At 37.7% G+C, this 25,225-nt stretch overlaps 1 protein-coding gene across 4 annotated transcripts in view; it reads right to left on the bottom strand.

The window, feature by feature from the left end:
* LOC129717858 (acetylcholine receptor subunit alpha-like) overlaps positions 1-25,225 on the bottom strand; it is a 503,655-nt gene that overhangs the window by 224,584 nt on the left and 253,846 nt on the right. For all 4 annotated transcript variants that reach the window (XM_055668087.1, XM_055668083.1, XM_055668082.1 and 1 more), the window contains one exon: positions 22,654-23,132. In XM_055668087.1, coding sequence (XP_055524062.1) covers positions 22,654-22,702 — 49 coding nt within the window. In that variant the 5' untranslated portion in view covers positions 22,703-23,132. The remainder of the gene's footprint in view (positions 1-22,653; positions 23,133-25,225) is intronic.

Genomic DNA, 25,225 nt, shown 5'->3' with positions numbered 1-25,225 from the left:
TAGATGCTTCACAGCGTTCTAAAACGAAGCATTGATCTTTCAGAAACTTTGGGTATCAGCGTAATTTGGTAACTGGCCATGAGCAATGGTTGATTCCCAACGTCTTCTGGTTTCCTTATCCAAGGAATTTGCTAGCAGATGGACAACAATCTGCTCGGATACCCCGGTAAACTTTTGCTGAAGGAATTTGGGGCTTTCCACGTGTCGGGAACACTCATCCACCAGGTGTCTCAATTCACTGTGGTTTTCTTTTGACATCCGCTTGAGGTTGAGCAGTCCGTGTATATGGGTATCAGTTGAATGGCACTTATTCTCGTATCTTTCTTCTAGCATCTTCCAGGCATGAGCATAGTTGCCTTCATTAATGGTTTTGGCATCGATCAAACCGGCTGCATCACCCACCAATGACTTATCAAGGTGGTAAAGTTTTACAGCAGGTGGGTCGGGGGTTTTATCAACTAAATCCTTGAACATTGCCTTAAATTTTGGCCAGCTTTCGTATCGGCCATCGAACGTAGGAATCGGCATTCGGAGGGACTGCTGGACCACAACGGGTGCCTGCGGAACTGCTACGGCATGCAGTTGACTGGCATTTACGTTTGCAACTTGAGAACCACAATTGATTCTAGCAATTTGCTCTTCGAGCAATATGGATACTTCGTCGTAGAGGTTATCAAATGTTTCATAGTGTTCGTCATGCGACTCACGATCATCGTCACTAGCGTCATTATCAGATCATGTATAGCCTGATACTCTTTGTAAGCAGCTTCTAGCTTACGTGAATAAACCTTCACTTGTGCTTCAGTCAGAACAAGCGTATTGTCGTCGGTCTGGCAAGTATTAAATATTTTCGTTACCTTACCTTTTGCAACGCCGCGGCGGTGGATGAGTGTGTTAAGTTGCTCCATGGCTTGCAACTTTTCCTTCAATTTTAACTTTCTTTTCTGGCGTTTGCTAAGGGGAGTAGAGGATGACGAAGCTGATTGCCCAAGTGCGTTATCAGCTACGACAGGACTCTGCGGATGCACAGAAGCACTTCCGGACATACCACCTAAGACGCAAACTAGTTCCAAACCTTATGCTTGGAACGGGAACGGAACACAGCCAAGTCTGTGCTCACGGTTACTAAAGTTTGCGCCTTTTGCAATATTAGCAGATAAATTATCACTGCACGATCTTCGATTTAAAAGCCATCGACTCTGTACACTTCAAGATGGCTACTTCAAATTTTTCAATGGCTTCGCACTAGCACGTGTGTTCACTTATTTGGTGCCCAATTTCACTGTTCTTTTAATAGTCTATCGTTCACATGGCTCACTTCTCGAGCGTTTCATCACACACGCGGAACCACCGGAATACCAAATTTATTCCCGATATCCGGTTCGAAGGACCAAATTATGTCGAGACAATGGACTGTACTTAAATCACTACGGGAACATTCTGGATGGTTCTATCACTTCACAGGATTTTCGGATGAAGAACTTCCAATTATTTCACTCAAACTTATATTATACTTTAACCATTTACACTCTTCCAAAATTTAAACACGAATGACTCTATCTCTACTGCCACTGTCCTATTTATAGCACTGTACTAATTTCTAGAACATTCGAAACGGAAAACTAAAAAAAACTATGAAGGAACGTATTCACCATCTGGAAAACTCGAGAAAATGCTCCAACAGGAAGCGGCTGTCAAACACGTCGAGCTGTCAAAATTTGCGTTTGCGTTGACGAGTTGTAAACAAAACCGAAATTACATCGAGCTGAACCGGTTGGCTCGAACACGCGTTATTGTTCGTACATTTTGGTTCGGAACTTGACGTTCTGTTTATTCAATATACACAGACTACCCAGTCAACTGTTTTAGTGTACAGAACAATTCTGTAGTACTTTGTGATAAAGTCATATGTCTAAACGTAAATAAAACGAGTTAGAGTTCTTCGTTTCTCATTAACATCGTTATGTAATAAACTAAATATTTCCATCAGTGAAATAGGAAAAGAATGTGCTAATACAACACGTGTTCCAGTTAAAAGAAAAGACGTACACTTTGGTGTTCGTACGCTACCATGGGCTTTTATCAGACGAGAGGTGAATATAGAGGACTAAACGAACTAAACAAAAATGTAGGGCAGAATACTCGGTTTCGGCCATGGCACCAATTTCAGTCATACTAATTTAAAATGAGGGATTGTAAAAATACATGGTTAAAAACGTTCAGAAAAATAACAACTTCGGTGAGTACATAAGCTTATTTAACCATTATTAAAGAACTATTTCTTGTCTCGTTCGGAAATAGAGTATTTGCAATATTTTGTAAATCTTACTTGAAGTGCATTGGTTTATGACCCGGACCCTCGTGAAACTAGATAATCCAAAATTATGTACAAGGTGGTACCATTCCAGTCCAGCTGGGCACGTAATACTTATTATTATTAGGTTATTGAGTCTACAGCAATCGATAGAACACACTGTTGAATAATGAAAATTATTGAATTATTTAATAACCAAGTTTCCGAGTTTTTAAATTTTCACAACAAAATTTGACTCAGACATATTTAAGGTGATTCGAAAAACGAGACAATTTTTGGATGTGCCACGAAAGTATTTCAATTTCAATACGATTCAAAATTAACTCAAACATCTTCATGAAAATTATTATTCTTTGGCAATAACGAGCACTGCTTCAACGCTCTTCATTTTATTCTTCGAGATCTCTGCAGCAAACATAAGTAAAATAATATGTTCGTAGAAATCGTGTCGGAGGAGAATAAAAATTAAAAATTATTGCCTGTGCTATGCCTGTTACTTTCCATATATATTGGGCAGCGCAAATTGTTTCCCAGTGGGATCCCATAATAATCAACGCAAACTGGTGTCCCCTGAAAAATTTTGTTGTTTCAGGGAAAATGAGTGCTTGGAGGAATCTGTGAAGCGCATTCATTTTTGCCACGGCGGCGAAGCCGGTCTCGAGAGAGAGAACAAGTTTATCTATAAAATTTTTATTCATCAATCTACGTCAACAACTGGGCATTTTGTTGGGTTTTATCTTTCCACTCAGAATAAATTTCACTTCAAAACTATGTGAAAAATCACGTAGATAGCGGTTTCTCCATGAGACAGCATGTTTTGCATAACTGCGACAAGTAATATGTGAATATGTCTTAAAATTCAAATTCTATTCACATACATTTATGAGCTGTCGCTACACTTCACAGAATAAACAAAAAATGTTACTTGGATTTCTGGTGTGTATTTGCATATCATAACAGTTCCAAAAAATGAAGTTAAAAACTAAATACAAATGAAAACACATAACGGTACACAATTTGCATGGTGAATAATGTACATTACAGGGATCGTATGTATATATTCAACGCGAAATATTACATGCTCGTTTTATGTGCACGTGAACAAATATAAAGATTCAAACGCTCATAAAAAAAACTGTCAAATTTTTTATTCGAATATTCAAAAACTTATATTCAATATGAATATTGGAATATTAATTCTAAAAACACACCAATAATAACATATACTATATTAAACAGTCTTTGAATGAAACAAATGATTGGAAAATCATTACTCTGCTATCAATTGATTATTGAAATTCTTATGGTTCTACATAAAACTGTTACAGCGCAAATATCAATAAGGTTGGGTATCAGGTTTCTAATAGCATATCAGTCGGATTTATCGGCATCAATTAATTGACTTTCTCGTTAACTTGCAATAAGCGTTTAAAATCCCATTAAAAATATCGTCAGTAATGAAAATGTCACTCACTAAGCCGGAGATACATACCACCATCATAAACCGGAAGCTCCAACGACCTTTTTAAACAGATTACTCCCACAGTAATGATTTTAGAATAATTAATAAAACGAGCAGCCGTGAAGCAGCCACTCGTCGACCGAACCGGACAACAGCGCCCTGGACGCTTCTACCAAATTTGCTTCATCTCGATACCAGCAGTTTCGGGTCAGTCCCGCGGGTTAAAAGGATGTCGCAAACAGCCATTAGTAAATGCTTTCATGTGAAAAAATCCCCTTGCGCGTTCACCACGAGACGCAAAACTGCTATTCTCGCCTGGTCTGCACGGAAGGCGATGTTCCGCGGAGGAAGTTACCCCGATGGTAAAATTTGATGCCGGATAAAAAAAACTTTACTTCCTAAAACTCTACCGAGCTTGCCAAACATGGCAAAGGCAAGCGAGGTAATGAAAAGCCAAAATACCAACATTAGGTACTGTGGGGCAGAAAGAAACTAATTTTTGACGGCATTTAGCGTTTGTGAACCTACAGTGTACGTGGCAGCAACAACATTAAAAATATATAATTTTGCCCCATCTACCCAATTAAACTTCGTTTTGCATGTAGGTAGCACCCCATAAAAAAACATGACATATCGTTTAAATTAATGAATGTGCACAATCTCTTCATTTAACGTTATTTTTCACCGGTGATGCTTTGACGACTTTTTCCCCCATTACACTAGACCTGCAGGTCAATTTCACTAGACAAGGTATGTAAAGAGGGGCCCAGAATGCATGAGCATGGCATGGATACGAAATTACATATAGCGATGACTATAATTATTATAACAATATAACAGTTTTAGTAGCAATATTTTGGATAGACAATGCCTACAGATGAACGAATGTGCGTGTAAATTTCATGTTATTTTTATGCAAAATCATTAACAAATGGATCGAAAAGCTAGCTTCACTTTCTAACAAGAAATTGAAAAAAATAGTAAAACTTTGAAAATATAGGAACATTCTGCATTAAGGTTTCTGATTTTTTTATTGAATCTTACGCCTTATGTTAACCACTTCAACAATGTAAAAACAGTCTTAGGTAGCCGTTCCCCAGTCACCAGCAGATCGTGCATCTTCTCCCACCGTGCACATCCACTGAATGCGAGTGATACCACGAAGTCGACGGCCTCTTCCTGGTTCTCTGCTGAATATAGTTTTGGTGGCTCTCTCGTCAGGCGTTCTGGTCACATGTCCAGCCCACTGAATCCCCGCTGTACTACATGCACTATATCAGCATGTTTGTATACCTGGAACAACTCGTGGTTCATGCGTTTGTGCTACACTCCATCTCCCAATTTACCGCCAAGTATCGATAGCAGAACTTTACGCTCAAATACTCCGAGCACTCGTCGATCAGCCTCCGTAAATGGCAACCGGGAGGATCAGCGTTCTATAGAGCGCTAGTATAGTAAGAGTATGCAAATTATCGGACCTTAGCTGGTTAGGTAGTCCGTAGAAGGCCCTGTTCACAGCCGCAACACTTCGCGGCTCATATCGTTGTCACATGTCACAAGTGTATCAAGATGAACGATTTCATCAACCACTTCAAACCGTTTCCCATAAATCTCCACTCTAGCACCAACACCACTGGACCACCAACACCACCCCTGCCAGCTAACATGTATGTATGGCAGATGTAATGTTGAGCCCCAATTTCACCGCTTCACTCTTAAAAGGCCTTAAGGCCTTTTCAACAGCCTTACGGTCGATACCGTCGTCCGCAAATCAAGGAGCATGTGAGATTTCGTGAAGATCGTACCATTTTTTTCGCACGTTTTCTCTTCGCATTGCACCCTCAAGGGCGATGTTAAACAGTAAGTTGGAGAGCGCATTCCCCTGCTCCAGTCCATCTAACGTTACAAACGCGAAAGATGTCTCGCCAGCTATCCGCATAATTTCGATCCCTCCACCTACTACGACCTACTACGAATATTCATGAAGATTTCTGTGTGACCGAATCATTTAACCCACTGTGGAGAAACGAAAAGTTTCCCACAGCTGAGAGAGCTCCATTTTCTTAGCCAAACGTGATTCACAGAAATTTTCTATCGTTGTCCTTCAATTTTTAAATCATGAACTTAAACTGCTCGAAATCGCTACAATGACAGTTCGCCCATATACCACCTTTCGTTGTAGCGACTTTTATTTTTCATTTAAAAATCGAAGGTCAATGATATGAAATTTAAAAAAATCACGTTTTGCTTAAAAAATTACACTCTTCCACCTAATATATAAAAATCAGAAATCCGTGAGTAGCTAAACAACCCAATTGAATATTCTTTATTTTTACATGTATATCAAAGAGCCAACGACTGCGAGTATGAGGAAGTCCTCGATTTCAATCTCGCGAACTGTGCAAATATTGAAAACAAATTAAACTGTGTCAATTGGCAAGAAATTTTTAGAGATGAAGGAAATGACGTATCATCTGTTAGTGTCTTTCACAAAATTCTGTACAACATGATTTCTCAAGAGATTCCATTGAAGAAAAAACGACGCAACGGTAACACTAAACATTCAGTCTGGTTTAACAGACAAATAAAAAATTTAAAAAACCTAAATTAATCCACCTAGCGGTCAGACCCAGCCTTTCTCATTCAAACTTATTATTTGTAAAAATAGATTTAAATGAACGCTTCAATCCAATAAATGTATATTCTCTCTCTCTTTAGGTTCTAAAAAATTGATGTTGCAATCTATACATATAAAAATGCAGTCCGGTCTGTCTGTCTGTCTGATCCATATAGGCTCGAAAACTACTGAACCGATCCGACTGAACAAAAAGCCCACAAAATTTTCAAAAAACACAATAGCAATGAAAGTCTAGCAATTTACTTAGAAATATGTGATCAACTGAACTTTGCAATCAGTAATGCATTTGAAGAATTCAATGCAAAAACTGTACTAGAAATTAAGTCTTGTCCAAAGAACTTCTTCAATTACGTTAAAACAAAACTGAAATCAGGCAATTTTCCATCAATAATGCAGCTCGATGAACATGTTGGTGATAACTCGGAGAAAAATTGCAATCTTTTTGCGAAATTTCTCCAGGAAATCTATACCACATTTTCCGAAGAAAATCGCGACCGCGATTATTTTGCATTTTATCCAGAATATCCAAGAAACGTTGGTGTCAACCAGCTTCAGGTACAGGATGTTTTGCAGGGTCTAAGAAATTTAGACCCTTCCAAAGGACCTAAACCTGACGGAATTCTTCCAGCACTCATGAAAAATCTTTCGAAGGAACTTACATCTCCTTTGTTCTGGCTATTCAATATGTCGTTGAAAACTGGAGTCTTCCCAAATATATGGAAAAGCTAATTTTTGTTGCCTATTTTCAAATCTGGGCGGAAATCTGATATACGTTATTATCGTGGAATCGCTATTATCTCTTACATTTCTAAACTCTTTGAGGCAATTGTCAATGAAAAAATATTTGCTCAAGTCAAAAATCGAATAACAGATAAACAACACGGCTTCTTCAAAGGCCACTCTACATCCACAAATTTACTTGAATTCGTAAATTACTCATTGAATGCAATGGATAATGGAAACCATGTTGAAGTTCTCTATACAGACTTTAGCAAAGCATTTGATCGTATTGACATACCAATGCTACTTTTTAAACTGCAAAAAATTGGAATTGAGTCTGGTCTCTTGAAGAGGCTTGAATCATATTTAACAAACAGGCAACAAATAATAAAATTTAATGGAAAAAAGTCAAATCCCATTCAAGTTACTTTAGGTGTTCCCCAAGGCTCCCACATAGGACTACTTCTTTTTATTTTGTACGTAAACGACATTTCCTTTATCCTCAAAAATATTGAAGTTCTAATATATGCCGAAGACATGAGGCTGTTTTTGGAAATAAAAAAGCATGAAGATATCAATGTATTTCAGAATGAAATCCACACATTTTACATCTGGGTTAAGAAAAGCCTACTTGAATTGAATGTGAAAAAATGCAATGTAATATCCTTTAGCAGAAAATTAACAACGCCCAAAATTGTAATTGCATTAGGGAATCAGAATGTAGAGAAATGTGATAAAGTTAGGGATTTAGGAATAATCTTAGATTCTAAACTTAATTTCATCGACCACTATAACCAGAGCCGGATTCACGATTGTGGGGACCCGGGGCCCGGTTTTAAGTGGGGCCCCCAAAATAAAACAAAACCGTTTTTTATCGTACGAGTTAAAATCATTTATTTGTTATTGAAATTACATTTATTTGTTATTAAAATTAGTTATTTTTTCTTACGAGTTTTTTTTTTGCATAGAATTTATTAACTAAATAATTAACATTCAACTCCTTCAGTATATCGTACTCGCAACTCAACAATGCTAAGTTTGAGAGCCTTCCATTCTTCATAGTCGTACGCAACCTATTTTTAATCAGTTTCATCTTCGAAAAAGACCTTTTCCCAGCTGCGTTCGAGATCATTAGACTCAAATAAATCTGCAACGCAATTTCAGCGTTTACAAATACATTTTGCATATTGTTGTTCATAATCACATTGTATGAATGTAATTCAAAAAAACTATTTTCTGGACTCTGAAATTGCTTAGCAAGCGAAAAAAGCTAAACTAACTTGTTTCCCAATCCATTTTCAGGATCATCCGGATAGGCAGCCACAAGTTTTTTCAGCAGCAAGCTCCAGTTCAGAAGGTTTAGGGTTGATGTCGAACTTCTCTTTTGAGCTCCACTTTGATATGCACGCGGGGTTTTGTGGTGATCGCACATTTTGTACAAATGTAATAATAATTTCGGTTCTTGCACTCTGTTCTAACTGTCTAATGATTTGGACCAGAGGTGCCAGTTGTTAATTAAAGATGTCTGCAACTGCTCGAAAACCGGAATTTTTTTCTTGATAGCTAAAAAAACTCACCGCAATTTGAAAAAATTGCAATCCACAGGCAAAAATTTGCACAAAATTCGAAAAAGACTACGCAAATCTAAGGCGACCCTGACAATAATCTACAGAAACTAAGAAAAGCTACACACAACTGCAGGTCAATAAAATCTATACACGGACTCTGAAAATCTGCATCCCTGCAACAGCAATGCATTAACAAAACTTGTGGGTTTTTTTCTTGCGTGCTGGTTCGATTCAAATGGGATGTTAATGTGTGTCATTCCAAGAGAATCCAAGGTGAATTTTTAAAGATGTAGTTTTAATATTGGTGCTCGCGAAAAAATAACACTGAAGGGAAGTTCAGATTGGAATGGTCTGTTCAAACTTTCTTGCTGTAAATCGATCTTTTGATTAAATCTCATACTTGATAGAGGAAAAACTTTTTTTCGATTTGTGGGGGCCCGGAGCCCGGGCCCCCTGGGCCCCCCTTAAATCCGGCTCTGACTATAACACTATCATACACAAGACAAATAACATGTTGAGGTTTATCAAACGCTTCTGCTACAATTTTCAAGACCCGTACACTATCAAAACTTTGTACAAAGCGTGTACTAGAAAAAAAACGCCAGTATTACGTATGTCCTATGTGGTGAGGGTATTGTCGATAATAATGAAGTGGTTTGATATGCACTCAAAATATTTTTCACATTATTGTTACGTGAAATTTCCTGTACTTATTCATTTTCTGTCATGTTGCATGATTTATGTGACAAACATAACATCTACGTGAAAATCACATGCATAGTATGTTTTATCTCAGAGTATCTACGTGAACTTGGCAACGTCAAACAGAATGTCATAGAAGAAGTATCGCGTGAACTCTCTATGTGAAAATATACATAAATCAAAATGGCGAAGCTGTTGTCTCAGTCGCTGAAAATGAAATAGAATTTCTCGATGGCTTGCTAATAAGTGAGCTTTCGAAAAACCGTACGAAATTGACATCGTGCCCTGAGCTTACAGGTTTCACACAGATTCAGTTCAAAGGTCGAGGAGTTTCATATACATAAACAGTTATAGCTTACAGTAGTTATCGCCGGCAAATGTCGTATTATTTGGTGATGCTTTGACGACTTTTTCCCCCATTACACTAGACCTGCAGGTCAATTTCACTAGACAAGGTATGTAAAGAGGGGCCCAGAATGCATGAGCATGGCATGGATACGAAATTACATATAGCGATGACTATAATTATTATAACAATATAACAGTTTTAGTAGCAATATTTTGGATAGACAATGCCTACAGATGAACGAATGTGCGTGTAAATTTCATGTTATTTTTATGCAAAATCATTAACAAATGGATCGAAAAGCTAGCTTCACTTTCTAACAAGAAATTGAAAAAATTAGTAAAACTTTGAAAATATAGAAACATTCTGCATTAAGGTTTCTGATTTTCTTATTGAATCTTACGCCTTATGTTAACCACTTCAACAATGTAAAAACAGTCTTAGGTAGCCGTTCCCCAGTCACCAGCAGATCGTGTATCTTCTCCCACCGTGCACATCCACTGAATGCGAGTGATACCACGAAGTCGACGGCCTCTTCCTGGTTCTCTGCTGAATATAGTTTTGGTGGCTCTCTCGTCAGGCGTTCTGGTCACATGTCCAGCCCACTGAATCCCCGCTGTACTACATGCACTATATCAGCATGTTTGTATACCTGGAACAACTCGTGGTTCATGCGTTTGTGCTACACTCCATCTTCCAATTTACCGCCAAGTATCGATAGCAGAACTTTACGCTCAAATACAAATACTCAAATACAACCGGGAGGATCAGCGTTCTATAGAGCGCTAGTATAGTAAGAGTATGCAAACTATCGGACCTTAGCTGGTTACGTAGTCCGTAGAAGGCCCTGTTCGCAGCCGCAACACTTCGCGGCTCATATCGTTGTCACATGTCACAAGTGTATCAAGATGAACGATTTCATCAACCACTTCAAACCGTTTCCCATAAATCTCCACTCTAGCACCAACACCACTGGACCACCAACACCACCCCTGCCAGCTAACATGTATGTATGGCAGATGTAATGTTGAGCCCCAATTTCACCGCTTCACTCTTAAAAGGCCTTAAGGCCTTTTCAACAGCCTTACGGTCGATACCGTCGTCCGCAAATCAAGGAGCATGTGAGATTTCGTGAAGATCGTACCATTTTTTTCGCACGTTTTCTCTTCGCGTTGCACCCTCAAGGGCGATGATAAACAGTAAGTTGGAGAGCGCATCCCCCTGCTCCAGTCCATCTAACGTTACAAACGCGAAAGATGTCTCGCCAGCTATCCGCATAATTTCGAGCCCTCCACCTACTACGACCTACTACGAATATTCATGAAGATTTCTGTGTGACCGAATCATTTAACCCACTGTGGAGAAACGAAAAGTTTCCCACAGCTGAGAGAGCTCCATTTTCTTAGCCAAACGTGATTCTCAGAAATTTTCTATCGTTGTCCTTCAATTTTTAAATCATGAACTTAAACTGCTCGAAATCGCTACAATGACAGTTCGCCCATATACCACCTTTCGTTGTAGCGACTTTTATTTTTCATTTAAAAATCGAAGGTCAATGATATGAAATTTAAAAAAAAATCACGTTTTGCTTAAAAATTACACTCTTCCACCTAATATATAAAAATCAGAAATCCGTGAGTAGCTAAACAACCCAATTGAATATTCTTTATTTTTACATGTATATCAAAGAGCCAACGACTGCGAGTATGAGGAAGTCCTCGATTTCAATCTCGCGAACTGTGCAAATATTGAAAACAAATTAAACTGTGTCAATTGGCAAGAAATTTTTAGAGATGAAGGAAATGACGTATCATCTGTTAGTGTCTTTCACAAAATTCTGTACAACATGATTTCTCAAGAGATTCCATTGAAGAAAAAACGACGCAACGGTAACACTAAACATTCAGTCTGGTTTAACAGACAAATAAAAAATTTAAAAAACCTAAATTAATCCACCTAGCGGTCAGACCCAGCCTTTCTCATTCAAACTTATTATTTGTAAAAATAGATTTAAATGAACGCTTCAATCCAATAAATGTATATTCTCTCTCTCTTTAGGTTCTAAAAAATTGATGTTGCAATCTATACATATAAAAATGCAGTCCGGTCTGTCTGTCTGTCTGATCCATATAGGCTCGAAAACTACTGAACCGATCCGACTGAACAAAAAGCCCACAAAATTTTCAAAAAACACAATAGCAATGAAAGTCTAGCAATTTACTTAGAAATATGTGATCAACTGAACTTTGCAATCAGTAATGCATTTGAAGAATTCAATGCAAAAACTGTACTAGAAATTAAGTCTTGTCCAAAGAACTTCTTCAATTACGTTAAAACAAAACTGAAATCAGGCAATTTTCCATCAATAATGCAGCTCGATGAACATGTTGGTGATAACTCGGAGAAAAAATGCAATCTTTTTGCGAAATTTCTCCAGGAAATCTATACCACATTTTCCAAAGAAAATCGCGACCGCGATTATTTTGCATTTTATCCAGAATATCCAAGAAACGTTGGTGTCAACCAGCTTCAGGTACAGGATGTTTTGCAGGGTCTAAGAAATTTAGACCCTTCCAAAGGACCTAAACCTGACGGAATTCTTCCAGCACTCATGAAAAATCTTTCGAAGGAACTTACATCTCCTTTGTTCTGGCTATTCAATATGTCGTTGAAAACTGGAGTCTTCCCAAATATATGGAAAAGCTCATTTTTGTTGCCTATTTTCAAATCTGGGCGGAAATCTGATATACGTTATTATCGTGGAATCGCTATTATCTCTTACATTTCTAAACTCTTTGAGGCAATTGTCAATGAAAAAATATTTGCTCAAGTCTAAAATCGAATAACAGATAAACAACACGGCTTCTTCAAAGGCCACTCTACATCCACAAATTTACTTGAATTCGTAAATTACTCATTGAATGCAATGGATAATGGGAACCATGTTGAAGTTCGCTATACAGACTTTAGCAAAGCATTTGATCGTATTGACATACCAATGCTACTTTTTAAACTGCAAAAAATTGGAATTGAGTCTGGTCTCTTGAAGAGGCTTGAATCATATTTAACAAACAGGCAACAAATAATAAAATTTAATGGAAAAAAGTCAAATCCCATTCAAGTTATTCAGGTGTTCCCCAAGGCTCCCACATAGGACTACTTCTTTTTATTTTGTACGTAAACGACATTTCCTTTATCCTCAAAAATATTGAAGTTCTAATATATGCCGAAGACATGAGGCTGTTTTTGGAAATAAAAAAGCATGAAGATATCAATGTATTTCAGAATGAAATCCACACATTTTACATCTGGGTTAAGAAAAGCCTACTTGAATTGAATGTGAAAAAATGCAATGTAATATCCTTTAGCAGAAAATTAACAACGCCCAAAATTGTAATTGCATTAGGGAATCAGAATGTAGAGAAATGTGATAAAGTTAGGGATTTAGGAATAATCTTAGATTCTAAACTTAATTTCATCGACCACTATAACCAGAGCCGGATTCACGATTGTGGGGGCCCGGGGCCCGGTTTTAAGTGGGGCCCCCAAAATAAAACAAAACCGTTTTTTATCGTACGAGTTAAAATCATTTATTTGTTATTGAAATTACATTTATTTGTTATTAAAATTAGTTATTTTTTCTTACGAGTTTTTTTTTTGCATAGAATTTATTAACTAAATAATTAACATTCAACTCCTTCAGTATATCGTACTCGCAACTCAACAATGCTAAGTTTGAGAGCCTTTCATTCTTCATAGTCGTACGCAACCTATTTTTAATCAGTTTCATCTTCGAAAAAGACCTTTTCCCAGCTGCGTTCGAGATCATTAGACTCAAATAAATCTGCAACGCAATTTCAGCGTTTACAAATACATTTTGCATATTGTTGTTCATAATCACATTGTATGAATGTAATTCAAAAAAACTATTTTCTGGACTCTGAAATTGCTTAGCAAGCGAAAAAAGCTAAACTAACTTGTTTCCCAATCCATTTTCAGGATCATCCGGATAGGCAGCCACAAGTTTTTTCAGCAGCAAGCTCCAGTTCAGAAGGTTTAGGGTTGATGTCGAACTTCTCTTTTGAGCTCCACTTTGATATGCACGCGGGGTTTTGTGGTGATCGCACATTTTGTACAAATGTAATAATAATTTCGGTTCTTGCACTCTGTTCTAACTGTCTAATGATTTGGACCAGAGGTGCCAGTTGTTAATTAAAGATGTCTGCAACTGCTCGAAAACCGGAATTTTTTTCTTGATAGCTAAAAAAACTCACCGCAATTTGAAAAAATTGCAATCCACAGGCAAAAATTTGCACAAAATTCGAAAAAGACTACGCAAATCTAAGGCGACCCTGACAATAATCTACAGAAACTAAGAAAAGCTACACACAACTGCAGGTCAATAAAATCTATACACGGACTCTGAAAATCTGCATCCCTGCAACAGCAATGCATTAACAAAACTTGTGGGTTTTTTTCTTGCGTGCTGGTTCGATTCAAATGGGATGTTAATGTGTGTCATTCCAAGAGAATCCAAGGTGAATTTTTAAAGATGTAGTTTTAATATTGGTGCTCGCGAAAAAATAACACTGAAGGAAAGTTCAGATTGAAATGGTCTGTTCAAACTTTCTTGCTGTAAATCGATCTTTTGATTAAATCTCATACTTGATAGAGGAAAAACTTTTTTTCGATTTGTGGGGGCCCCAAAAATGTGGGGGCCCGGAGCCCGGGCCCCCTGGGCCCCCCTTAAATCCGGCTCTGACTATAACACTATCATACACAAGACAAATAACATGTTGAGGTTTATCAAACGCTTCTGCTACAATTTTCAAGACCCGTACACTATCAAAACTTTGTACAAAGCGTGTACTAGAAAAAAAAAACGCCAGTATTACGTATGTCCTATGTGGTGAGGGTATTGTCGATAATAATGAAGTGGTTTGATATGCACTCAAAATATTTTTCACATTATTGTTACGTGAAATTTCCTGTACTTATTCATTTTCTGTCATGTTGCATGATTTATGTGACAAACATAACATCTACGTGAAAATCACATGCATAGTATGTTTTATCTCAGAGTATCTACGTGAACTTGGCAACGTCAAACAGAATGTCATAGAAGAAGTATCGCGTGAACTCTCTATGTGAAAATATACATAAATCAAAATGGCGAAGCTGTTGTCTCAGTCGCTGAAAATGAAATAGAATTTCTCGATGGCTTGCTAATAAGTGAGCTTTCGAAAAACCGTACGAAATTGACATCGTGCCCTGAGCTTACAGGTTTCACACAGATTCAGTTCAAAGGTCGAGGAGTTTCATATACATAAACAGTTATAGCTTACAGTAGTTATCGCCGGCAAATGTCGTATTATTTGTCAGTTTTTATGTCGTTTGATTCATTTACGAATCGGCGATTTTGCATGGCCGTGCGATTTATCAAGCAACATATTTCTATAATTTCTAAAAACTATTTGCCGTCTCTTAAGAATTGGGGAAATCAAATTTGGATATTTTACGTTGTATCAAACGTAGTAGCTAGCAGATAATCGAATGCTTTCCATTTTAGCGGTAGTTGAATTATACGTGAAATTCACATAAAATGCATATGTCTGCTGTATAAGATTCATAGGATAAATCATCTCAACAGATCATGATGAACTCAAATGACAATCACGTAGAATCTACGTGAATATGACAGTGGAAAATTTTCACCTAACTTTTCCGGTAATTATGACATGAAAATTATTTTGAGTGTACAGAGTCCAGCAATAGAAGTAGGGATGCGCGAATAGCTCATGTGCCGTTCACTTGAACCGGTTCATAGAAAAGAGCGAACAAAGAAACGGCTCACAAAAATGAATCACGATGGTGCTCTGAGTGCACCAACAACTGATGGAGCGCCAGGAACTGAAGTTTACCGAAACAATACGATCCAACCTTGGACGTTAATCTTTGTAAACCATGAACATAACTCGGTTCGCAACGGTAAGTGACCGTTAAAAGTAGTCAGCCTATACACCAGAGAGACGCCGAAACACTCACCGTTAAGGCAACTGTCAACATCAAAACGGGCGAGCTGTATAATTTTGCATTGCCGTTATCCGTTTTGATGTTGACAGTTGCCTTAACGGTGAGTGTCTTGTCATTTCTCTAATGTATAGGTTTCCTAGTTAAAAGCTGCTCTTATAAAAAAACCGTTTTGCCCATCCCTGTATCAAAGTACTGTATGGAATCAAATAGATAAAGGAGGCTGGGCGATTTTGGTATTCTGGTGTATACCGATGTGTTAGGGGTAAACAAGGTAAGACCGCCCTGCGGGGTAAGACCGCCCACCGTAGTTTTACTACCAAGTTATAAAATAATTGAAAAATTTCTTTAACGTGTCTATTATAGTATAATTACATAACATTTTGCACGTTTTTCTGTTTTGATAGTGCACGAACGGTCGCAGAAATAATCAAAAACAACCTTTCAGCTGGCAACCAGTCAATGCGCTATTGTTTTGCGGCAACGGGACTTAAGGTTTTTCAGTCTAAAAATCTATTGTTTTGTTCGTGAATATACGTTTAATCGCTTGCCTGAATCTATCTTCTTTCGGAAATGTCGAAGGCCGTGAGTAATCTTGTAATTTTGACTACTTTTTCGGTCAAATATGAAAATGTTCCACTGGAGGTAAAGTCGCCCACAATACAAGGGGTAAAACCGCCACGAATCCAACTGCTTGTTGTTTTACTTCAAGACCCAAATGCCTCGACACTACAAAGAGAATATTTACAGGATTAGTAAAGCAACTTCAAGCCACATAAGACATCGATGTTAATCGACCATTTTCGATTTGGTTTAAGCTTTTCTAGTAGTATATTTTAACAAGACTTATTTTTGAAAAAAGTAAACCTGTGTGAAAATGGTGTTAATGAACCAAAATAATTTTAGAGCCAGGACGGTGTGTTTGATAGGTATGACGTCTCGGGCAGGATTGAAAATAGTAGTTTTTTACTTTCGAAAAAAGTACACACTCTAAAAAAATTTAAAGAAAAAATATAGAAACAGAAATAAAAATATATTTTTTTCAAATTTAAAAAAAAAAACATGTTTTTGCCTTTAAAATCTACAAAAGGTAAGCTTAAATTTTATGGTTGTTGGATCATGGAGTAATAGAAAAATTAATAGCTCAATTTTTGGGAGAATTTTTTTTGACGGTTTATTTGGTGTATAGAGTCGTTGGTAATTTTGTTCTTCAAAAAAAAAACAGAAAATTTAAAATATAAATAAAAGAAATAATAATTATTAGTATTTTTTATACATAATAAGTCTTCAAAAGAATCATACAGATAGGTTTAATGAGTTTTAATTTTTAGCTTAAAGATAGGTATATTATGAATTCAATATCTTGAGAAACCCCAATTCTCAAAAATCTATTTATTTTGAAAACCAAAAAAGTTACCTAAACATTGATTTTAACTTGAATAATCAGAAAACAAAATAAGTTAAAACTTAGGAAAAAAAATTTTTTCAGATTTTTCACAGTGTATATTTTATTTAAAAAGAAAAAAATACCATCTACAACTTTGTCAAAGACACTATACCGATAGAATCAACCGTTTCGGCCCTAAAAATATTGTTTATCCTCAAAAAATGGTGGGCGATCTTACCCCGCTGGTGGGCGGGCTTTTTTTTTTTTTATTCTCGCTTATTTTCCGTCGGTCTATTTCCGCCACTGTTGTGGCCAATTACCGACGCCCAGGGAGGCGACTCCACACCCAGGACCCTAACTCACGACCCGTTTATTAACGAACCGGCGCCAACGGCTTTACTTCCTCATGCGATGGAAGGCGTGATCCCAGAGATTTTTCGCCTCAGAAAATCTCCCGGTGTCGGCTAGGATTGAATCTAGACCAGTTGGGTTGGTTGTGGGAGGGCTTACCCCGTATGAAAAAGATCTGCACATTTTCAATGAATTTTTAAAATTTAAAAAAAAGCTGGAAAATAAACAAAAATATTTCAGTTCTTATTTTTTAAATGCGGGTATTGAATAGAAGAACCTCTTAGCGAAGAAAAAATGAAATTGCAGCCGTAACTTTTTTTTCTATAAACAGAATTGCTTAAGGGGGCGGTCTTACCCCGCTTACCCCTATATATGGTTCGAAAGGTCTCGATGAGACGAGAAAAAGTAACTATGAGGCCAAAAAAATCTTCCGTGGGATAAAAACCTTAAGGCCTATTTAGTTTTAGCCTTTAGTATTGTATTACAAGACTCACGGCAGATTTTTTTGGCCCCATAGTAACTTTTTCTCGTCTCATCGAGACCTTTCGAATTATATATAACACATCAGTATACACCAGAATACCAAGTTTTATACATTTTTGCCCAGTCTCCTTTGTCAAAACAAAACATTTCCATTTTACAATCATTTAATTTCACTTGAAAACATATCACTTTTTGAAAAATTAACCGCACGATTGTGTCTCACAACAAGTGCTCTCGTGATTCTAGAACTTCTACATTTTTATGTTTTTAGAGTGGACTTCCGCTTCCAACATACCTCAGATGACGAAGTCCATAGAGTTTAGTTTCGGTGAACTCGCGGGCCATTTCGAGCTTAAAATAAACCCTAGAAAATGTTTCGCAATACAATGTTGGGCTTTCTTTGATATGAAAACTCTGACGTTCTGCTTATTCACGTTGTACGGTGAAGATTTTCTCGTCGGAAGCACAATATTCTCCAATCTTTTTTTGGCGACCCTCTTTAATAGTGTCTTCTTTCTTTTTACCCGTTCTTGTTTCTGCTTCACCGAAAGATCCTTCTAGAGCTTGGTCCGAAATTTATCATTCAAGATACGACGGAGACTTCAGATACGTTGGGATCCACCACTAATTTTGTGACACTACCTCGAGGATTTTGCTCAAGGCGTCTCTTGATGATCTTCACCATGACAGATGTTCGACGTCTTCTTTCATACCGTCTTTTGGTACTTTGGGTCTTTTGACTCCCGTACGAATTTTCATAAAAATTTCGAGCGCAATGCGCCAAGCAAAGGCAAAACCAATCGACTTCCGGTAAGTTTAAGATTGTTCGAGCCCCAAATAGAACCAAAAAAACTTGGCTCTAGAAAATCGATCACTTTGCCCCACCCTAATGCACATATATGAATTACCAAGCGCAAAAATGTACACATATATAATGATATGCTATCACCTATAAACACATGCATATTTATAAGTATTTTCACGTTTATTGTCACGTACAGCAACTGGGTAAAAATTATATTTTAATTTTTTTCGAAATTTTACTACTTTAGATAACTCGTCAACAGAATGTTAGGCTTTGAATAATTTGTAGATATTAAGCATTTACATCAACTATCTGTCGGATATAGTTTGCTTTGTCTCCCTTAAAATAAATTCATATACCTAGCACAAAAGAGTGTGTTTCTGGCCAACAGCTGGATCGCATATCTTTATGACCCAAGTATAATGAAACTCGTCTGTTGGGGTAAAAGAGCTTTCTATTGACACAATAAGCTTGAAAATGATTTTGCTAGTGATTTTCCATGGAATGTAATATGAGAGTCACTTGAATCGAATCTATTCTTCTTTTTGTGTATGAATATAATATAATAACTTACCTGCTGTTACACACTGTCATACAGCACTTAATGTTGACATAAGAAATATCAACTGAGTAATTGCCATGCCGCAGATGAGCGATTTGACGCGAAAAATATTGCTCCCACAACCAGCTGCCTAATGGATTTAAAATTAGTTTACAGCCAATTGTGTTCACCGCACACCTGTTAACTGAAACTTTTCGGTAGCTATCGCGCTGTTTTGTAATTTAATTATTTAGTTAGTGTACAAACTGGGACGAAACGGTTACCATTTTTAGTGAAATAATTTTTGGCGTATTCTTACTTCTTAAAGTCTTGCATTGCAAAATCAAGCAGTCCAAGTTCAAGTAGGCTCACATGGCTACTAACGTATATAGACTTTTACCACAGACAAACAGACGTGCCTCTTCGAACAAAAATCTTGAAAAATCTTCGTCCTTATTCGAAACGTTACACTCATGCGACACCATGTGAGCTTATTGCCTACTAACTTATTTTCGTAAAACGGTTTTTGTCTTTGCTAATGGGTGTGTACGCTAGCAATCAACACAAGCGGCATTACTGGTGTTTTTGTCTTTGATAATGAATGTGCACGCTTGCTTATAGCGACCCCAGCGGCATTATTGTCCACTAAGCAAAATTTCAAAATTATCGTTATTTTTCTGGTCGATGATATCGTCATCGAGTGGCACGTCTGTTTGTCTGTGCTTTTACTATTGATATTGCAATGTATTAATGAAATAGACAGCTTTGTTGATAAATAATTCTGGCTGTATATAAAAAACAACTAATAGAAATCTTACATAGAATAGAGATAACTTTATCCAAATACATGCTTGCTTTTAAAGTAATCGATCGTCTTGATCATACGCATTGTAATAGATTTTCGCAATAATTTCTTTTCAGAAATTGTCAAGTTAGTCTTCTATTCTATTGAAAACACACTTTGTTTTTATGAAAACATTTGATTTTCAAACCCTTTGACTTTTTATACCCAGAATTCTTATTGCTTTAATTTAAGACAAAACCATTATTGACTTCTTCGGTTTGTCATTAAAGAAATAAATGTACTAGCAAAAAATTAGAAGCGTGCGGGGGAGGAACTGGCAACAAAGCCGATTGTTTGTGCGCGTTTTTATCTTACGTAATTCTTCATTACAAGTGTGTTTTGCGCGATAATAAATGGTGAAATCAATCAAAATTACTAGTGTTGGTGTTCTAAGTAACAGAACTATCGTAATATGCGTAATATGCGTAATATGCCTTAGGAGGATTTCGTGCGAGATAAGTGATATTATTCATTTAGATATTTTTTCTGTTCGAGTTGTTTGCGTTGTCATACTAAATGCTCAACTGCAATTGTTTTTTGACATATAGGCAGCGTTGTATTTTTTGCTTTGATCATCGACGAGTAAAGGTAGATTCATACAGATATGTTTCGTATGTATGTTTGATTGAGGATAGAGGAAAAATAAACTAATTATTTACCAAAATGTTTGTAAATAAACAGTGGATGTCTTGTTCATACGAATGCGTCACTTAGCACATACTTTTAGAGTTTCGTGTTTACGTTTCGGAGAACATTGGACTTTGTTCGCGTAGGCAATGTTCAACTAAGAGGTGAAGCCCCTTTAGGCTGGCTGACTAAAGATTGATTTGCTACTAATGAAAGTTGCGTCGAACCGGTGGATAAAAATAAGCGTGTAACTAAATTATTAGGAGTCTAAACTCTACGTATTCATTCACTCATAAGGCGTCGTACACAAATTGCGTAACGCATGAAGGGGTGGGGAGGGGGGTTGAGTCCACGTTACTTATTGTCACATAGGGGGAGGGGGGTTAGTTGAGATCGTTATGTAACTGTGATGTTTGCTCAAAATTTCTAATTTGGAAGGGGGGGCAGTTTGTCCAGCGTTACGTAATTTTAGGGGGGGGGAGAGTCATATCGAACATTACTTATCGTTACATAGGTAGAGAGGGGTCTAAAATCTAGGTTTTCAACGTTACGTAATTTGTGTACGACGCCTAACCACAAAACATAAAACAGTAAAATTGCTATATAAATTCAACTGATAAAATACAACTTAAACTAAAAAGTCGGTAAATCACATTAGCTGCAGCTCTTCGTAGCTCTAAAAATTCATACCTAAAATATAATCAATTATCGACCCGCAACATCCAACAGATGTATCCCAGGGTCTCCCTTTTCTACTAAAATTTCCCATCTCACGTAACATTTATGAGGGCACGTGGAGTTCTCTGCGTTTCTCTTAAGTAAATGTTGGACTAACATTCCGTTTCCCAACAGTTGCAAGGACGTGCCCAGGGCGGTAAAAATTCTCTGGAGACATCTGACCTTTGTTCAGCAACATTTGATTAGATCTCAAATTTCATGTTGCTGCTCACAAACGAGGGTAATTTATTCTCGTAAACAGAATATTGTTGCTGACACAACCTACGAAGTTGTGCAGTTGTTAATGCTATGCTAATGCTAGCAAAAAATTACAAGCGTGCTCTGTCCACAGCTTTTGATGTGTTTAAAAATTGATATTTCACACACTCTTATAACTCTTGGCTCAGTAAAACAGAAAATGTATCGTGCCGTGTCAAATAAACCATTTTTAACTAAAAATAACACTCTTATAACAAAGGAAATCGAGTGTCATTCAGCACATGAATAATTACACTTAAATGACAACTGAAATCGGTCATTATTTGCTGATTTGAGACGTAGCGCAAGTTTTGTTTTTAATTCGAAACATGCTACTTTCGTGACGCATCTTTCGGGCAACGTAACATTTGACCAACGTTGACTTGGAAAATGAAACAAAAAACGCCGTTGGCTTGGAGTTTAGTTGTCAAGTTTTAATGTAAATAGAGGTGTTAATGTAGTTTGGCACAGATCTTTCGATCCGATTGGCGTAACATAAGTCTTTTTCCAATGTGTTTGTGAAAATTAATAAAATTATAAAATATTATTATATAAAATAATGTAATACAATAATAGATCACAATATTACTCCTGAATGCCATGAGCACCTTCAGCATTGGAACTAAACTTCTCAATCCTACTCCGAAATCCTGACAACAGTTTAAATCAATAGAACAATTCTGCAAAAACAGACGAACGTGAGCCATCAGTGGAATCTGATGCAATGTGTCAAAAGAAACCGCTAGGGGTTTGGCACGTTTCCAGCGTACTCAAATCCGATGAAATATACATATGGACAGCTCCCAAAAGTATAGTTTCCATCAGGTGAAAATGAATAATTGAAAGGGAAAACGACTCACCTGAAACGGCAGCGAATATAATGAAACTAACGCTGTGTAGCAGCCTCATCTCATCTCCCTGCGTTACAGCCAGCGTTGTTTTTCCTCGAGAAACCACGGGGTCCACTGCGTACAGCAGCTACTACGGTTGTCGTTGCACTGGGCTGTGATGCTTCTGTCCGTGGTGACGCACACCTCCACCGCCAAGCGTCACCTCCACCACCACCACCGTCGCCGGGATGCCGTATGGAGACAATTTTGACGAAATTTTTTGTCGCCGTTCGACAAAATCGATCAACAGCAATTTTAATAACGGTGCTGATGCTATTGTTGATGGAGAAAGGAAGAGAAATTGGTATGGAAAGCTTCAGCTTGCCGCAATTCTAATGTCGTGTATATTTCCCACAGTAGGGCCGATTTGCGTTAGGTCGGTCGGGTGATGGTGGGAAAAAGCAATTTCCGGTCAAGAAACGCTCATGGTTTTTTATAAATCCTGAAACCTGTAAAGTTGAAGAAAAAGGGATTATTCGAGCTTTCCAGTTCATTGTTTTGTTTAAGAATAATAGAACTTCTTTATGTTGGATTATTAGCAATAATAACCTTGTTCTCACAATGCACGAAGCAATTAGTTTAAAAAAAGGTACACATAAAAACCGAAACAAATACGTGGAAACTAAGATTGCCTCAAAAGCAGAGCACCGTCAAGGTGCTCCGATTTCAGAATAGGACTTTCAGTACAAAATTTTCGCATTACAGATGGCGAGTCGGCTGGATTTTGGACGAGTGACTCCTCTGAATAAACTGCTCGACTCGTTTTTTTTTTATTCTCGCTTATTTTCCGTCGGTCTAGTTCCGCCACTGTTGTGGCCAATCACCGACGCCCAGGGAGGCGACTCCACACCCAGGACCCTAACTCACGACCCGTTTATTAACGGACCGGCGCCAACGGCTTTACTTCCTCATGCGATGGAAGGCGTGATCCCAGAGATTTTTCGCCTCAGAAAATCTCCCGATGTCGGCTAGGATTGAATCTAGACCAGTTGGGTTGGTTGTGAGTGGATCACGCCACCTCACAACCATCGACACCTATGTCGGCGGTGGGATTCGAACCCAGGCGTCGAGCGTGGTTGGCGGAGACGTTACCAACCACACTAGGCCCCCGCTCAGTGCTCGACTCGTTGGTGTAGGTATCAGTTGCCACCAGTCAAGTTTCACTCGCATTCCCTAATGCCATATTTTTCTCGCCTCTTCAGTGACTTAATATTTTAGTAATTTAATATTTTTGTATAAAATGGTAAAAATTGAGGAAAAGTTAACTATAAGGTCAGATAAATACGTTTTTTTACGTTTGGCTGTTTTTCTAACGCAGACATTAATATTCCATGAGCCAAAGCTAAAGCGTGGGCCAAAAAGGCGTGCATTTTTGTACTTTGGCTTTTAATACACACACTCAACTGATGAACTTGATTCGAAGTACGCTAATGTATACTTCAATTTTTAATTAACAGAATTGGTTAAGTTACAATGAACAAAAATGTATGACCGAATTAATCCGAAGGGTGGTAAGATGTCTGGAATAATCAAAAATACTTCTGGACAACATCTATCCACACAGTGGCGTCTACAGGTTCCTCAAGATGGAAAAACTAAGTCCACATGCCTCGATTTATGTTATTTTATTATATTTTTTGTTTCTCACTTATTTTCCGTCGGTCTAGTTCCGCCACTGTTGTGGCCAATCACCGACGCCCAGGGAGGCGAATCCACACCCAGGACCCTAACTCACGACCCGTTTATTAACGGACCGGCGCCAACGGCTTTTACTTCCTCATGCGATGGAAGGCGTGATCCCAGAGATTTTTCGCCTCAGAAAATCTCCCGGTGTCCCCCCCCCCAGTTGGGTTGGTTGTGAGTGGATCACGCCACCTCACAACCATCGACACCTATGTCGGCGGTGGGATTCGAACCCAGGCGTCGAGCGTGGTTGGCGGAGACGTTACCAACCACACTAGGCCCCCGCTCATTTTATTATATTTAACGTTTCATAAAATTCTTTTATCCGCCTCACTCCCAGATAATTTGGAAAGTATAATATTTATATTTATAATATATTTTGGATTTTCTCAACACATTATAAATGAATACTTAATGTAGTTTCTTAGGTTTAAACTTCTTATTTGGTTTGGATGAAACATTTTTGGTGGTGTTTTTGCGCGTATTTTTCACTATGAACTTTGTAACATTATTTAAGTAAAATAGTACCCTACATATTATTTGAGTTCCATTTTAAGTATTTTCACAAACATACATTCCTCCTTTCTGGCTCAATTTTAATTTAGTTTACGGTACCTGTTTAGTAGCCAACCAGACATCATATAGTTATGGCAGTCTTGCAATGTCAACGTTTTACAAAGCAAATAAAAACATCTTCTCAGTATAATGTTTGGCAGTTGCAAGATGATCGCCGTTCCGTACAATTCACGTGGGTACGGGTGAGGAAATTGAAGCTCCTTCGCAGCACAAACTCTTCGCCGGCTCGTAAAACTGTATATTCGTTGGGTGCCTTAAAAAGCTGCATTTTTTTGGGACAACC

The sequence above is a fragment of the Wyeomyia smithii genome, chromosome 1 (genome assembly GCF_029784165.1).
Source record: "Wyeomyia smithii strain HCP4-BCI-WySm-NY-G18 chromosome 1, ASM2978416v1, whole genome shotgun sequence".
In the NCBI taxonomy this organism is placed as follows: domain Eukaryota; kingdom Metazoa; phylum Arthropoda; class Insecta; order Diptera; family Culicidae; genus Wyeomyia; species Wyeomyia smithii.
This window is presented reverse-complemented; position numbering and strand designations above follow the sequence as displayed.